This window comes from Rhea americana, unplaced genomic scaffold, assembly GCF_003343005.1.
Source record: "Rhea americana isolate MKP2758 unplaced genomic scaffold, rheAme1 scaffold_13, whole genome shotgun sequence".
Lineage (NCBI taxonomy): Eukaryota > Metazoa > Chordata > Aves > Rheiformes > Rheidae > Rhea > Rhea americana.
The window spans coordinates 5,529,413-5,546,125 of record NW_028185372.1 but is presented as its reverse complement, the minus strand read 5'-3'; the positions used below and the strand labels follow the sequence as shown (position 1 = coordinate 5,546,125).

The 16,713-nt window shown below is 36.1% G+C and overlaps 1 protein-coding gene across 1 annotated transcript; it reads left to right on the top strand.

Annotated features, from left to right (window-relative positions):
* The first annotated feature begins 693 nt into the window (after positions 1–693).
* On the top strand, positions 694–16,494 carry EMB (embigin). The gene is made up of 10 exons (XM_085326261.1): positions 694–764; positions 2,851–2,940; positions 4,193–4,282; positions 6,202–6,376; positions 7,369–7,457; positions 11,035–11,162; positions 11,564–11,846; positions 12,598–12,631; positions 14,595–14,670; positions 15,919–16,494. Exons 1-9 carry the CDS (start codon positions 734–736, stop codon positions 14,650–14,652), a joined length of 978 nt encoding a protein of 325 aa, XP_085182387.1. The 5' UTR covers positions 694–733; the 3' UTR covers positions 14,653–14,670; positions 15,919–16,494.
* Positions 16,495–16,713: the final 219 nt, after the last annotated feature.

The window sequence follows — 16,713 nt, the reverse complement described above, 5'->3', positions numbered from 1 at the left end:
TGATGGTAAGGAAGCTGGAACCTGGAAATAGTGATTAGTATTGCTTGGTGAAATCCATGTTCCRTGCCAGTGAGGCCTTTTGCTTTGTTCATCAGAGTGATAATAGAAGGTAAAGAGATCATCCATTATGTCAAAAAACAGGATAGGCAGATGTCATGCTGTAATGGAGTCCTTACACTATTACTCAATCTGCCAGTCTATGTTTAAAAGTAATAAATTCGTGTTGGTGTTAAGCTATGTTAGTCTAAGCCCACAGACAAGACAGGATTTTGAGTACAGATAGCAAATTTTATTAGACTACTGAAATAACCTGAAGCTGAGCTTTGCCTAACAATAGGCTTACTATGGGATAAGAGGAGCTTGTCTTTTTGTAGAGCAGATCTGAACAAAGAAGCTCTCTTTCGGGTTATTACGGAGGTCAAATAAAAGATATTACCTCTGTTCTCCARTCTTCTCTTGCCTAAAAAGCTAAACTGGCTGAAATTCAACTGATGAAAAATAATTCTTTAGAATTTTGGCTGTATATACTTAGAATTTAATAGAAAAAAAATACAGGTAATGAGGTGAGGTGGTTCTGTTAAAATTCTTTTCATGAACTGGATGTTTCTAGCTTGGTTCCAGTGAGAAGGAATAAAGTTGCTTTAAACACTACCTTTTCTCTTTCTTTTTCTTTTTAGATCTACCCGTGACAACACAAGATGCCAGCCAAACGAAGGGAAACTTGTTGACTCAGATGCCAACTGGACATAATGAATCCTCTCCTGGTAATCATTTTACTTTAGTACACCTGAAGCTATAATATTTTTCCCAATCCTAAGTGGAGGATGGATACATCTGAAGTATCACGTRGAGTTTACAATTTCATACTAATTAAGTACTTTGAATCTTCTTCAGAAGAAACAGAAGTACATGTATCATCTAGGCCTTTTAAAGCCACTGCAAAAGTTTGTGTCATAAGAATCTTCAGGCATGTGGGGAAAAAGCTATCCGACCGCTACTKGCACGGTCCGCTGCCATTAGGCACATAGGACTGGACAATTCCCAAACTCGAATAGGAGATTCTGCTCTAGAACTTACTCCTGAGAATTTTATGTGAGGACTCCTTTTGCCTCTGTGTTAGTACCACGTGCAATAATGTCTTCGTATCACTGGGCCTACTAGCTTCAGTTATCTATTTCTTTTAAAAATTAGAGAGGTGTCCCAGCTTTCTGCTGTCCCTGAACTTTATTCACCATACTCCAGATAATTCTGATTGTGATAGGGAGCAGGGAATAAGTTCCAGATAAGAGAAGAAACTGGTGATTGTTGATCCCATCACTCTTTTCTCTGTAAAGATTAGGACTGCAGGAATTCAGTCATGCACTAAAAGTCATCCTGATTAATCCAAATCCGATCTGGGCTAATTTATATTTATATATAAATATATGGCAAGTTCTGACAAGTTACTTCAACCACAGTTCTGTCTTTGAAGATGATAATGCTATTTATCTCATGTTCATCTTGGTCTTCTGAGCTTTTTAGTATATGTCTGAGAGAAACAGAGGGATTGCAGTAACTACACACACACGCACGCACGAGTTAAAACGCACAAGGTATTTTGTGTAATATGACCTCACCTAACTATTTTCATTTGATACATGAATCGAGGAAGAAAGCCAATATGAGAATCATACTGGCGTGCAAGCCCCTCTATAGGTTATTTAGTTTCTGTACAGATAGATAACAGAACTACCATACAACCTGGTGCTAGTGTCTTCTAAATTTATTGTCTTGGGGAATTTCAGTCACTAACCAGGTGAGGCATGTACTAGGCTGACGTAAACTCTGGTGGTCCTTGTGACAGCCTTGTAATGTTCTCAAAGTGTTTGCACACACAGACAGAGGAGTAATTCCAGACCTTCTGCAGCCTCCATTTTTAATTTTGGGAGAAAACACTTGGGCCAGTTTATTTCTCCATCAGGCAGAGATCAAGGCCTGCTCACACTCCTCTCTAGAGAAACAGCATTTACTGTCTAGGACTGGGAAACAATTTCATAATTTGGTTGCTTTAAAAAAACCCGTTTGGGACCAGTGGGYGGGACTGACAATAATGCTCTACAGTCAACAGCTACCAAATGCTCTAGCTTGAAGCTCTGTTCTTCCACATCATCCACCTTAATGTACAGGCTTACTGTTACTTACASTGGTTGAAGCACAAGGCAAGGTATGAAAGCACAGACTGTACGGGCCAGGCATAATAGTAATTGCCTGTGGCATAGCATACCCAGTGTCATGAGCTGACATGTTGAGAAGCAAAAAAWTTGCTTTACAGAACTGGCAAGCAGTTTGGGAGGCATGTGGCACCTCTGCTTAAGCTTGCTTAGATGCCTTTAATGCAACCCTCTAGCAGGGATCTCTGGCAACAACTGTAGCTGGGAGACATTTTTTTTTCTTTAAGAACTTTGAGGTAAACTTCAGTGTTCTATGCAAGAAAAAGGAAGAAATATTCTGAGATTGTCTAGGCTTTCAGAGATACTGCTTCCCCTGTGCAGTGATCAGCTCTTTCTAACCCAGTGCTTAGAAAGGACTGAAGCCATAGCCCTGCTTTCCTCTATTTTTTCTTTCCCACTTTGGGACCTTTCCACTCCTTGGGCAGGAGTGATCAGGATGCCCTTTTCTTTCTGCAAAAATCTAGAATTATTTTTCTGTCTTATTCCTTATATAATTTCTGAGATGTATTATGAAATAACTGACAAAATTATTTTGCAAGCATGTAAACCACACTTAGTTGTGTGGTTGCTATTTCTGTCTTTYGTTTTATTCAAAAGAAAATGAAATTGGTTTATAGCAGCTTTATTTTTCACCTTTCAGAGCCTGTGGCAACTACACGAATTGTCAATCGGCAAACTCGGGAGAGCATTTCAGATTACTCACCAGTTGGACATGGTGTATCTACATCTGGTAAAAGCAAGCATTTGTCGTCTTAAACTTGCATTGTTAAATTTCAGTTTTTATTCATCATGTGATTATGAAAGATTTATATTAGTTGACATAACCAGGACATATAGTTGGATGAAATCAAGGTCAYTTAAGTCTTGCTTAAAGCTATATAGAAAATAATCATGGAAACTGCAAAAACTGAAGATCACTGTAATTGTACTGAATTGTCCTTTCCTTWAACTATAGTTTTTACTGGCTTCTTGTAGGGATATGCTTCTTTACTAGTAACTTGTATACAGATATCTGTTTYGCTAGTATCGTACTATCTGTGTAGATTTAGACAGAGCATATTTTCTAAGCTGGCCTAAATGTATTGTTAAAGTTGTAGTTTATTCATTTGCTTTCCTGCTCTATTTTTGAAATACAGACAGCACAAGAGCAAATCTGATGGTAGGAACCAACTGTGTCTTATGCTTACTATTGCCTACCTAATAGCTGCATCAAGATTTTTAGAGCTTTATAAAGATAATTGAATAGCTTGCTGCTYGTAGTGCTACAGAAGTGGGATTTCGCTGACCATCCTAGTCCTTTAAAATGTCCTTTCCTTTCYTGGATGGAAGTGAGTATTTTTCAGTCAGGCATATGATAGTGATTAACAATATTCTTTGTGCAGGGAAGGAAATTCACTTCAGTATAGAYGGAGTTTTGTGGAGCAGTGAGAAACTGTGACCAGGTGCTGGTGTAGCCCAGCGCATTCAGTGGAGCTGCCTCTAGAGTAGATAGTTTACCTCTAGTTTTCTGGCTGTGTTTTGAGAATAACTTCTTATCCTTGTATTTTTTTATTTTTATTTCTTTTTCCAAGTCTTACTTACACATTGATTTAGTCTCATATAGTCTAAAGAACAATCAGTAGGCTTTAGGAAAAGAATGTGTATAGATGACTCTTTGAATCAGTCTGTAAAATAGGTAAGTATTCCATTCTTACAGCATTTTTGACATTCATAATTATTATATCAAAAAGCCAACAGCTATCTTCTTTAAATGGCAGAATTACTTTAATAGTGGCCACAAAACACTATTACTTTTAAAATTCTGACCGTTAACACACAAGGTATATGTAAAGAATTTCCACAGGAATCAGCCTTTGGAAAAGTCTTTGCTTTCAGAACAAAAATTATTGCGAAAACCAGTAGCAATACCATAGCGACACTCTACTTCGTGATTACCTCTATAGGATCATAATGCATCACTTCTTCCCCCACAACCCTGTTAGGTCCAGATCTGACCACACAAGACTTTAAGCAGGTCACTGAAGAGAAGTCATCTAATTTCACTTACRCAGTGTATGAAATAATCCTATCTGGTAAGTATGCGATTTTTATTTTCCAGTTAAATTGAATGTCTGCAATTGCAAACAATCTYTTGTATGCCTTGCCAAGTAAGAAGTTATGATCAGCTTCCTGAACAGCTAAAAGACTGATCTAACTGAGAAGTACTAAAATTTGTGGAAATCAGTTGGAAGTACTTTACAAAGTATTGGAATGATATTTTAAGGACATAATGGCACAGCATTTATACTGTATTTTCTTCTGGCAGAAATAAACAAATAATGAGGTAGTGTCTGTTTCTTGTTCTGGTCCAAGTATTCTTGGTACGTGGTTCTGTGCTTACACAGATATCAGCCTTTCTAATGGCTAGTTGCTAACAAGATAGGGGTTTCATTTTCCRTTCTTCTAAAGTGCAGATTTTTATTAAAAAATGGATCTCAAATGGCACCCATTCTATTTTTAGCCACTTTTTAAATCTGACTGTAAAAACTCGCACTAYTGTGAAACGAATGCCATTTGCAAAATCACTTTGATCAGAAACCAAGGTGAGTTAGGTTTGGCTCACCACTTACTGAGTTTAATAAATTGATCTAATATTTGAGTTACTGTGATTACAACTTTACTTTGCTRTGAAAGACCAAGGTGTTGTACCTTTAAGCTTACTACAGGTCAGTGGATTCTGTAATATTTCAGTGAGGACTTGGAGTTCAAAGTATGCTGTTCCATTAGCTGCAAATGTCCCAAATAAAGCTTAAAACATTTTACATGAGTAGATTGTGCTTTTTGACTTTTTTTAAAAACTAGATTTTTCTTTTTTTTTCTTTTTTTTTCTTTTTTGACACTAATTTCATTAGAAAACCAGCAAACTGTACTTTAAAACTTCCATTCCTCTGGGCTGTTTTCCCAGCTACTTCCAAATCTTTTTTACCCATTAAGGACATGCCTGGGGTTGAAGTGGGGCCCAGAGTTTCTTAAGAGTATTCAGGTGGACTAACCACAGTTGTATCCAGAAGATGTAAAAGGAAAGTCCAATGAAGAAATAAAATGTTAGTGTCTGAGAGTACACTCAGACTCAGTAGGTTATTTTTGTTTTGCTTTGTTTTTTTTTCCATAAAAAGTTCATAGAGATCAGAGAGCATGACTGCTTTGAAGCCTACTATCCACTTATGCATGTATTGTATCCTCAAGCTGATTAAAAGACATAAAAGGGTCAGTTTTTCTACTGTTTGGGAATCTTTTCATATTGCTATATGTAATGCTATTGGTATGCTAATAAGAAGGCAAAGGTCTTATAGATAAACGAGTTTGAAGATGRTGGTTTCAAGATGAGTACTTCACTGGCAACAAGGCAGTGCCTGTAAGTTCAAGGCATCAGGAAAATTTGCAACTGGTTGAAAAATAGATGTTTACAGATTTTACAAATCTAAGTGTTTTGGATAGTATTTTTTTTAATTTCATATATATTTACTAATAATTCAATAACATGCTCATTCTGTTATTGCTAAATTTTCCTCTTTAATAGCAGTGCAATCAAAAAGGAGGTTTAGACAGCATAGTGAGAAGACATTGATTTTTCTGGTGAGAACTAAGTACTTACATTTTTTCATTTGGGTTAAATGACACAGAAGCATAGGCCTGTCTTGCTTTCAGTGAAGTGGGTATCTATGTTTCTATATGTGAGCCCATTAGCAAGTTCATCTATAGAACAAAGTGACTACATCTGTTTTGGTAATGCATGTGTTTCCTTCTTTCACTTAGACATGTTTTATAAACCTGTTGTGGAAGGCTGATGGTCTAGCACTGTAGTTCTGCTAACATCAGAAAGAGTAAGAATCACAGATCATACCACCTGTAATCAAGCACATCTCAAACATAAACATAATTTTTCCCTAAAATGAAGAAATATGATGCTTTTTCATATAATCACTTTAATCACTTTTTTTTTTCTTGTTAGGTGTTTCCGGTACWTCTGTAGAAAAAAATATTACTTTGGACAGTCCAGCAAAAGTTGAGCTTTCATGCAGCCTGGCCAGGAAATACCCTCATTTGAAAATTGTTCAGGTGGATTGGAAGAAGGGAAATGAAACAATCAAGCACATCAATAAAAGCGAAAATAGCTGGAGCATCCAGTAAGTAGCATTCCTGGCAGTTTGACTTGCAGGTTCAAGTGAATTATATTGCATGTATATACACAGCCCAAAACTAATGATGTTATGTATATCAGAAAAGAGTACAAATCAAATGCATTTGATAAATTAATGGCTGTAATCGATGTACTGAAAATGAAGGTAAAGAAAAAAGATTGCAGTTACCCTGAACCTGGAGGAAGAGCTCCTGCTTTTTCTAGTACTGGARGAACAAGCGTTTTTCCAGACAGGAGTACAGGATAAGGACCTGTTTCTTCCAGGTTGTAATTCTATTCAGCAGTTGAAGTAGTGATCTCGGTCTGCTGCACTGCTAACTACCTCCCCCATTTTCCACCATTCTCCCCACATCCCCACCTCAAGCTATGCCTTTCAGAAGACAATCTGACAGGTATCAGTGGTCAGTTTTTCTCCATAGTCAACAAAATGAAAAGAGAAGAAGGAATCAGCTTTACAAAAAAAAGTGCCTATGAAGTAGATGGAGTCCAGCATTTTCTCTGCTGTCCAACTATTAGATTACAATTCTTTAAAATTGTTCTGTGTTGGAGCTATATTAACCCATTGACTGACAGGCTTTAAGAAAGCACAAACTGTTTAAATTATTTGGGTTGATGTCCTGCACAGCTCATGCTATAAATTTMATCTGGTAAACCTATATCTAGTTCAATAACTTTTTTGTTCAATTGGATCATATTTCTTAGACATCTTGTCTTCTCTGGGTACCTGTGAGCAATAGGGATGAAAATGGTGTTCACRTTCCTTAGCAACCATGTGCTGTTCATTCTTGTTTTCCTAAAAATGTCATGCTGTTTCTACATTGCACGAAACCTGAATCCTAGTATTTCAGCAATGTATGTTACGTTCTCCACTGCTAATCTCTTCTGACTTCTTTCTAACTGTTACTGATGGCTAAATAACATTATAAGACAAAGAAATATAAGCAGAAGAGCAAAATGGTAAAACTTYTTTAATTTTAGACTGACAGTCACAGATGAAAATGAACTGGGAAGTTACAGTTGTATTCTTAAAAGTGAAGAAGAATTCAAAGCTGTGTTCCATTTACAAGGCAAGTTCTGTTAAATTTWATTTGGTCTCTTTTTTATTTTATCTGCTGGGCTAACCAGCAGAGCTTTTTAATTCTCCGTAGAGSAAGCTGGCTTTGTTCTGGTCATATAACTTCAGGGAACTTTATCTCATGTATGTTCAAGTCTTAGATAGCAATGCTGAAATCTGCTTTCAAACAGATTTCAAATTTTGTTTTCAAACAAATTTTATTGTTTCACTTTACCATTGAAATCGTGCATTAATAGGAATTCTGGATAGTACAGAAATTGCAATATAGCTTCATAAGCAGTGGCTAATGAAGTCAAGCTAAATGGGAATTTCTATTAAATGCTATTTCTGTAACATAGAGGGAAGAAAAACTTCAAAGGAACTCAAAAGCACTTTTAACAAAATTCTGGTAACAATCAAAGGAGCAGGTAAACTTACATTTTTCTAAAGAAATAACTGATTTTCCTATCCTCCCCATCCCTCCAACAAGAGTGAATACTCATCACTTCCTGGGGGAGGAGGAGGAACAGCCAAACAACAAAACAACAAAAACCCTTTAATGGAGTCTCAGATCAGTTATTCAAAAAGCGGAGCCAATGACATGTAATTTCTGAAAATTTGGACTGAGAAGATTTGGTGTTATGGGAAGATCAGTGCCTGGTAGAATGGAGGCACATTTTTGGTGAAAAAATAGAATTATTTCTGAATGAGCAAATTATTACTCAAGTGCATCTTTATATAGCATGTAAGAACATCCCTTCTGTATGACTAGAATGTGCTTGACTGGTCAGTATGAGTGAAGAGCTGAGCACCTAGATCTTCCTTCTGTTCTGTGTGCCTTCCCCCCCCCCCCCTTTCTCCCCCACTGATTTCACCATGGATAGGTGAAATCCAGTTGAATTTAAAAAGAAAAAAAAAGGAATGAAGCAAATATAAGCTGTTGAGAATCTTCATCTCACGCAGGAATTACTCTCTTCTGCTTTTCTCACCATCCAATTTTTGCAGAAAACAAGGCAGACATTTGATTTATGGAAGCTCCACACACTCGGAGCTGTACTGGGAAAGATTCTGCCTGCACACATGTACCTAAGAACCATAGCTTTCACCTAACTGCCTTAACCTCAGCTGGGCTAACCAGCAGAGCTTTTTAATTCTCCGTAGAGCAAGCTGGCTTTGTTCTGGTCATATAACTTCAGGGAACTTTATCTCATGTATGTTCAAGTCTTAGATAGCAATGCTGAAATCTGCTTTCAAACCTTCAGCCAGGTGAGACTAGCTTGCAATCCTGAGGAAAGACAGAATTGTACTAATTTATTCAGAACTTTTCATCTCTAAAAATGATTCTGTATTTTTTTTTTCTGTCAACATGGGGGTAAGATTTTAGTTGAATAGCTATGCAAGTCTATGTAGGTTTTTAAAAAAAGTCTTAGGACTTTTTTTACAAGCCTAAGTAAAAAGTCCTTAGGACTAAAGGAAGCCTTATTCTTTTGAAAGCATTAAAATAACTATTTTAGTWAGAGCAAGAATTAATCGATAAGGGAAGTCACCTTTTCTAGAACATAGTGCATAGGATTGACTGATTTATTACTAGAAGATGGGAGAATTGCTTCATGGTGGAATGCAGCCACATCTGATGCCATACAAAGTAATGGCTTGACTCTTTTCAAGATTAATGCAAGTGTGAAGGAAGTGGGAAAGAGAAAGCTTGGAGTCTTCCAGTCAATAATGCAGTGAGAATAATTCTCAAACTGATGACTAATATGTTGGTAGAGCTCTTCACTATACACAGAGGCTAAAACCATCACTATTGTTAGCTAACTCTGTTGTGAAGGTATTTCTACTAGGCATCAGCTAGGCATTATTGGGTGTGTGTTGCCTCTCTTTCCCTCCGTCCTGCACAACCCTGCTGATTTTAAGAGGAGTTAAACTTCTACTCATGCCTACAGGAAGCTGTAGCATTGTGAGAAGTTTTTAGGAGAAACTTGCAGAAAGGTCAAGTTACTGAACTTGGAGAAATGTTTYCGGTATTTAAAAATATCTTAACATGTTACTGTAATGGCTACTTTAAGAAAGAAATAGAATAGATTCATTCTTGTTTGTCCTTTGCTCAGGGATCCTACTTACTTAAGCAACTCTTCAGCTACACATGCTGTGGAACAACTCATGATCTCTAAGCCAGCCTACAGCTCTGCTGTGAATGCTGGTGGGATCACCTGCCTCTCACTGGTAATAAGGCTGGATTGGTGCATGGTGCTAAAGTATAAATGACAACTAAGCTCTCTTGTGATCTTGATCTAGAGTTGAACAAGTGCCAAGAAAAAAGAAATCATGACTATACATTGTATGATGTGAGTTCACTTTAGCCAGATTTTGAGAGAGCAAGCAATGTTCTTATTAAAAAAAATATACATATATATGTGTGTGTGTATATATAATATATAAATATATAATGTATAATATATATATATAATATATATATATTTATATATTCCTGGAATGGGCATTTGTAAGTTTGAACACTCTCAAGAAATGAACTTTTCAAGAGAACAAGACTTATGTTCAACCAGTCAATGAGAGGAGGGAGCACAATCTTAGTTTATATCCACTATAACTCTACTGAAAGCAAGTGTTTGGACTGTTTGGTATTTTGTGACCAGTACAGTTTAAAAGATGCATTAGATTTCTACTTACATGATAGAGCAATGAAACTTAAGAGATAAATGGATAAAATAAATGAATCTGAGGAGAACRTGCTAGTATGCAATCTGTGAATGAAGGAGAAGYGGAGTGGGGGGAATAGAGCCTCTGTCATGATATATTTGCTCAGTTCTAGCTATATTTATGGAATGCCTCAATATTTAACAAAACTTTATGAGCTTCWGCTCTTGGAAGGCCATCATGCATCTGCAGTTACAATAGCTGGGACAAGCAGCTCTAAAGTTAATCTTATGTGTTGTTTCTTGTGGCCAAAGTCTTCATTGGCAAGACTGGACCAAAAGTAACTCTTTACTGGCATACATCAAAATGTGATTGCTTCAACTAAGAAAATATGTGCAGCTACAAAACTCCCTCATTCTGCAATTTGTTTTAGTTATTAAAAAAAAAAACACACACACATACACACACAACTTGCTGAGACCATTATTTGATAACATTACAGCTAGAATAGATGTCAGTTTTTGCAGATAGAGTGAAATTGCAAAAAAGAAAAAAAAAAAAGTCCATTTCAAGTGCACAAGTGCAATAGAGTTGAAACACATCGCTCTCAGCTGTTGAGGAGGGCAAGGGGGAAAAACTGCCACAGTCCAATTCTCACCTAATTTTCAAGATTATTTGGCAACTTYTAAGATTATGTAGCAACTGAAAACAGGATTCTTGTGGCCTTCTGCAGAAATTCCGTATAAAGAACATCAGTCTGAAATGACTCTTCATTAAATCATGTTCCCAAATGATTTAACTATCTATGAGTTCAAGGAAAAGAAATGACTGGACTGCTAATAAATACATATCAAAATATATTTTATCTTTTTWAATATTGTAGTTAAAACCTTCATCTCTTATGTGCTGAACCTTTTCCTACTTTTTCTTAGTACCAAAAATTGAAGGAAAAGAAAAACCCATAATCAGTTACGAAGGAGATTCAGTTGTAATGATATGTAAAAGTTCCAATTACACTCCCATCACTTGGACCTGGTACCTGACCAATGGAAGCAAACAGGTAAGGTCCACTTCATTTAAAGAATATTCTTTGTGCTGTGGTAGAACCTGGACATCAGATCCTGGCATGTAAGGCTGCCTTTGTCAGTGGAGAGTCAATAGTCAAGCGTGACTCTCATCTGATCCCCAAGTAATTGACTAAGGTAGATCAGATGATTTGCTTTCTAGAAGTGCAGTTTCCTCCACTGATCATAAAGGGATGACAAAGTGAGTAGCTAAGATAATTCCCTCCCTTGGAGGTGGACTAAATGTGCTTCACAAATGCCACTTGTTCTTCRTTCATTTTACATCTTTCTAGATAGAATTCTATATAAAATTACAAATGATGATGATAYAAATAATCTGATTAAGCACTTTTTCCTTGCATTAATAAGACTTCTTAATGTATTTTTCTATTTTTAGATTACCATTAATGATTCTTTGCTGTCAGACAAATACATAATCGATCAAGTACCTGGCAACACAACCCATCTCAAGATACTGAAGCTCAACAAGAAAGATGATGGTGCATATTGGTGTGAAGCTGTTTTTAAACTAGGAAAAAGTAAAGGAAAGCTGAAGCTTAAAGTTCTGACCTTCATGGTGCCACTCAAACCATTTCTAGCAATACTGGCTGAAGTTATTATTTTAGTAGCTGTTATTTTCCTGTATGAGATGTATTCAAAAAAGAAAGAGAAACACACAGGTAGGCTTCTTTTTTATTATGTTTAATGTAATATATTGAATTTGTGCCCTACAGTTTTCCATTTTACTTTTGACTGTAATTTTAAACACAGCCCGTACCACTTCATATGAGTTCTGTGTAATAGTTACTTCTGTATTTTTTCTCCTATAAAATAATTTTATTTCTAGAATATTGCATTACTTAGGCTTGTAAATCTGCTGCAGGAGTCTTGAATTCAGTTATGAAGTGCTTTCAGTATGAATAAAGTTTCCCTCAAATGGTCCGAAACAGTCCTTACTAATTCTGTTTGTAGAAGAAAAGAAGGCATTTGGAGGTTATACCGGTTTAGGGAATGCTAAAGAATGGAACCAAATGTTACTTGTCTTGATGGGAGGAATTTTTTAAAGTGAGGAGGAAAATGTAGGCATTAAAACAGAATGCACTAATCTTTGTTGCTGAAACAAAGGTGCACTTGCATGAGATATCCTGGATATGTAGGATAAAACAAAAGTGAAACAAAATATATACAAGAAAAAAATCAGATTTATGGAACTTGATGAAAATCAAGTTCTTGATAAACTTGCAGGTATTTCCAGCTGGATAGAGGATCAGAATAACTTGAATAGTAAATTTAATACAAAGAAAGTAATAATGTCAAAGTAGGATTTTGTTTTGCTTCACTTATTTTATGCACATAATAATCATTCTTTTACTGAATTATTTAACGTGTATGTTAGACTAAGAGCTCTATGTTCCTTTTTCTGTTATGCAGAAGATGAAAAAGAATTTGAACAAGTGGAGCAACTGTGAGTAATGAACTTATATTCTGTATTTAAATATTTCTTCTTTTGCATATTGTACTGTACGAAGTTATACGTCATTGTTAACAAAGTTAGTAAGGGTTACCTATGAATACCCAAGCACAGTTTATTCCCATCCTTAAGCCTTCATAATCCCATAAGGTGCAGAATGCTGTTTTCTGCCTAGCACTTAATTTTGTTGTTTGGAAGTTGTTTTCGCTTTATTGTCAGAGCATCAAGTGACGTCACTCTAAACTCCTTTTAAAAAGCTATGAGGGAAATCATTTTCAAGTAGAATATGTACAGAAGAGGTTTTTAAAAATGTTTTCAGTTATGGTTTGTCCATGGTTTGTCCATGTTAACCTACATCTGTCTCTTGCTAATATGTGGTCAGAAACCTAATTTTTCAGATGTAGTTGCTGAATCTTTAGGATCTGGCATTATTTTGCTGTGTTTAGGCATAAATATAACATCTTTGTGAAAGGTTTACTAACTTCCCCTTTTTTGAGATAAACTGTACTTCCTCCCTCCCCCAGCCCTGGAAGCCCAGCCATTTCCTTTGGCCTTTGTTATCTTTTATTTCCTTTTAAAATGCAGTTCAGTAGTTCCTCTTCTCTTTAGGTGTGTTCCAATTTTCTTTCCCTCCCTCAAGCCCTTCTTCCTTTGTATGCTGATCCTGCTTTGTCCCTCTGAGTGGTACCAATCTTCACCTTYTGAATTTCTTGCAGCAGGGACTTTCTCTATTTCCCTGTGCTGTGTTCCCTTCCACATTCTTTTCTCCGATGTTWGCTGAAAATGTATTTTACATTTTTCTTTCTTTTTTCTTCTGCAAACAGCTTTAAAACTGTAATTCAGTTACACTATAAAAGGGAGATGTCTTGGGAATACAGTATGCTATTATACTCTAAAATGTTTGGGGATATATCTTATGTTGAGAATTCAGTAACTGCTCTTGTTGCATAGCCTGCTCCTTATAAACATTCTGAACCCATACTATGATAGGATTGTAACATAGTGTGGTGCGCTAAAGTAATGATACGTTTTCATGCCTTATGAGATGTGGGATGTTTTTGATGACGTGGTTTTGATCAGTAGCTTGATCTTTATGGACTTCTGCCTTGTTAGATAAATACCTATAAGAAAAATCTATTAAGCCATGTGCTTTTTGCCTGATTTCAATAACTGAAAGTTATTTCAGCCACTGGGTACTAAGAACACAGATTGGTGTACCAGAGGGAATGGCTCCAGAGGAACACTGCTGGTCCATTATGTCAAGTGATGCTGTATAATACAGTTGAGTTTGGTTGATGAGGTGTAATTAAGATGTCACATCCAACAATGTAGTAGGTAGGAGGGTGGTTATTTGGAAGTATATTGTGGTAGCAAGAGAACTTTAATACAGATCTAGCTCAAGTCGTGATTTTGATCAATACCGTGTTAGTGAATTGTCCGTACTTCAAAAGAAGCAATGATCTGAAATGACAGTTTCAGCCTATGTTCTGTGGACACTGAGCTGTATACTGTTTGTATTATTCATCTGGGCAAAATATATAAAAAATACAGATTTTATGTAAAGGTGATAACAAATTTTAACCACTGAATGAAATAATACCATAGCAATATACCAATAGGAATATTTTAACTGTTACAATTTTTCCCAAAACTTTGGGGCCTTTTTTCTCTTTGGAGAAAAAAGGCTGCTTTTCCTATTGAGCCTTTATTACTTGGTTGTTTTTTTTTTTTTTTTTTTTTTTTTTTTTTTTTTTTTTCCTTTTTTTTTTTTGTCTCTTTCCTCTCTCTTTTTTTTCTCTTTTCTCTTATCAAAAGATTGGTAAGATTTCTCTTACTTATCAAAAGAGAAAAATTCAGACTTATTCTAGATGCGCCCTATGATTTGATTGTGGAACTGGAATGACTGTGCTGATCCTGCATTCTGGAAGATATTTGAAATTTAATCTCTTTTTTACAGTAAATCAGAAGAAAGCAATGGTGTGGAAAGCAGTAGCACTAGGCACAGGAAAGTATAAATCCCTTCCTAAAAGAAGGTAAGAAAAAGATGAAACATCCTGAAGTTTTCTTTTCCCTCAAGCAGTCTAATAAAAGGACAATATAAAAAAGCAGATTGGGATGGCATAATGGATTTTTATGCGGGAGCAACGTAGCAGTAGAACCACCGTTTTTATATAAACGGTATATAGTCATTCACGACTTAATGGCAGTAAGACAGTCCGGTGACTTTCAATTGAATGCTCTCATCATTATCACCACTGCAGTTTAATAGTTTGGTACACCCGTTCATTAGGGCCCTTATTAACCTATTTAATCACTTGGTTCCTAATCATGAAACATTTCTGTGAATGCTAATGTAGATGCTAAGATGCATAAGGATTGCTGATGTACCTGAAGCCCTGCTAGCTCAAGATGTAACTTTGGATGTTAAGTTTGGTTCTCCTCTGGCTACTGTACTTGCACCCTCCCCTCCATAACCTAAGTGGGGAAGATGGCATTACCAGACATGTAAAACAAGTAATTAAAGGACTCTAGAAATAGAAGACAGATTAGTGGTGGAAGAAACTAACACTGTGGAAGCTATACAGTGAAGTTCCCTGATTCTTCACCCTCTTTGCAGTCTAATTACAGCCTCCTTCAAATTCTGCCAGCTGGAAATGCTAGAGGATGGTCTGTCAGTAGAGGACCGATCCTGCGCTCTAGCCTCTTCCCCTTGTCGTTCCCTTTCTGCATCTGGCACCCCAACTATCATGAGAAGGTGACAGATGAGAGTCACTCTGCGTTCATGTCACCRCTGGTATTGTGCTTCCTCCTTCTCACAAGCCATCCACTTGAAGGAAGACTGTTTCCATACTCCTTGTTTTAAAGACTGGGAAAAGAATAGTGTCAAGTAAAGATCATAGGAAAAGAGTAACAAATCAGAAAACAATCAAGAATAATGTTTTTCAAGAGTGTGTTTTTTGCCTATGTTTCTCTCACTGATTGTGCTTCCAGTCGGTTGCTGTGACAGACTAGCAAGGGCACATTCCATTTTGGATTGAAGCTCYTATTTTTATAAAGTCATGTTGGCACATGACTTATTAAATTACTAAGGATTCACTAAGTTGCAAATTCAGTTTCAGTAGGTACCTAAACACCTCACAAACTGGACCATTCAAAAATTTTGCAAAGTGTAAATGTGCAAGTGGAATAAAGTTTAGTTTCATATAGATAAGGGGAAAGATAAAGCAGAGAAATAATAAAATTTGTGTCATAAATAAGATGCTTGTTCTTCTTTAATGCAGGAGATTTAAGCCAACAGAAGTGGAATGCTGTGTAACCATTACAAGCTACAGAAGATGTATGCAGCTATGCATTTTAAACATCCACTGTGCGTCTACATAAACATCTCTATACTTGTGAGAAATAAGATGCTTTTAAACTACCTGTGAAACTACTCATTTTATACAGACAATATTGTACTCTGATATATTGCATTTAGACCTTTGCTATGATATCAATGTTTGGCCTTTTACTACTAAAAGACAATCTTTATGCAACCATACTTCCAGTTATTTTATGACTGATCTGTTTGATTTTTGTGCCCTAAATTGGGACTAATTTTGCATTCACCAAATAGACAGGTAATGCAGAATGGGTCCGTTATCTGAAAGTGAATRTTGAAGATGTTATAAAGCTGGATTCGTAAGATCAAAAAACTATTTCCACCAAAGAAAATGCCTTTTACTAGCAGATTAGACAAATGTGACACACACTCATTTTTTTAACCAAAGAATAGGTCGAAGGGAAATCTTTATCAATATTTAAATGAAAGATTAACAGTTTCGCAATTTGCTGTGAACAGTAAAATAAAAATTTTTATTCTAACTTTTGCTTACATTCATTTAAWTCAAGAAAAAATAGAGATATATTCTGAATACTTGATACAAATTTCCTTAAAACACCCTTCCATATGGCTCTGCTACTATACTGCAATTCTAAATGGCYTAAGTATTTAAACACTGCAAGTAAAATACTATAGCAATATTTCAGAGTAGCTGAAAGAAAGAAAGCAAAAAGGACACRGTATCATACAGTAA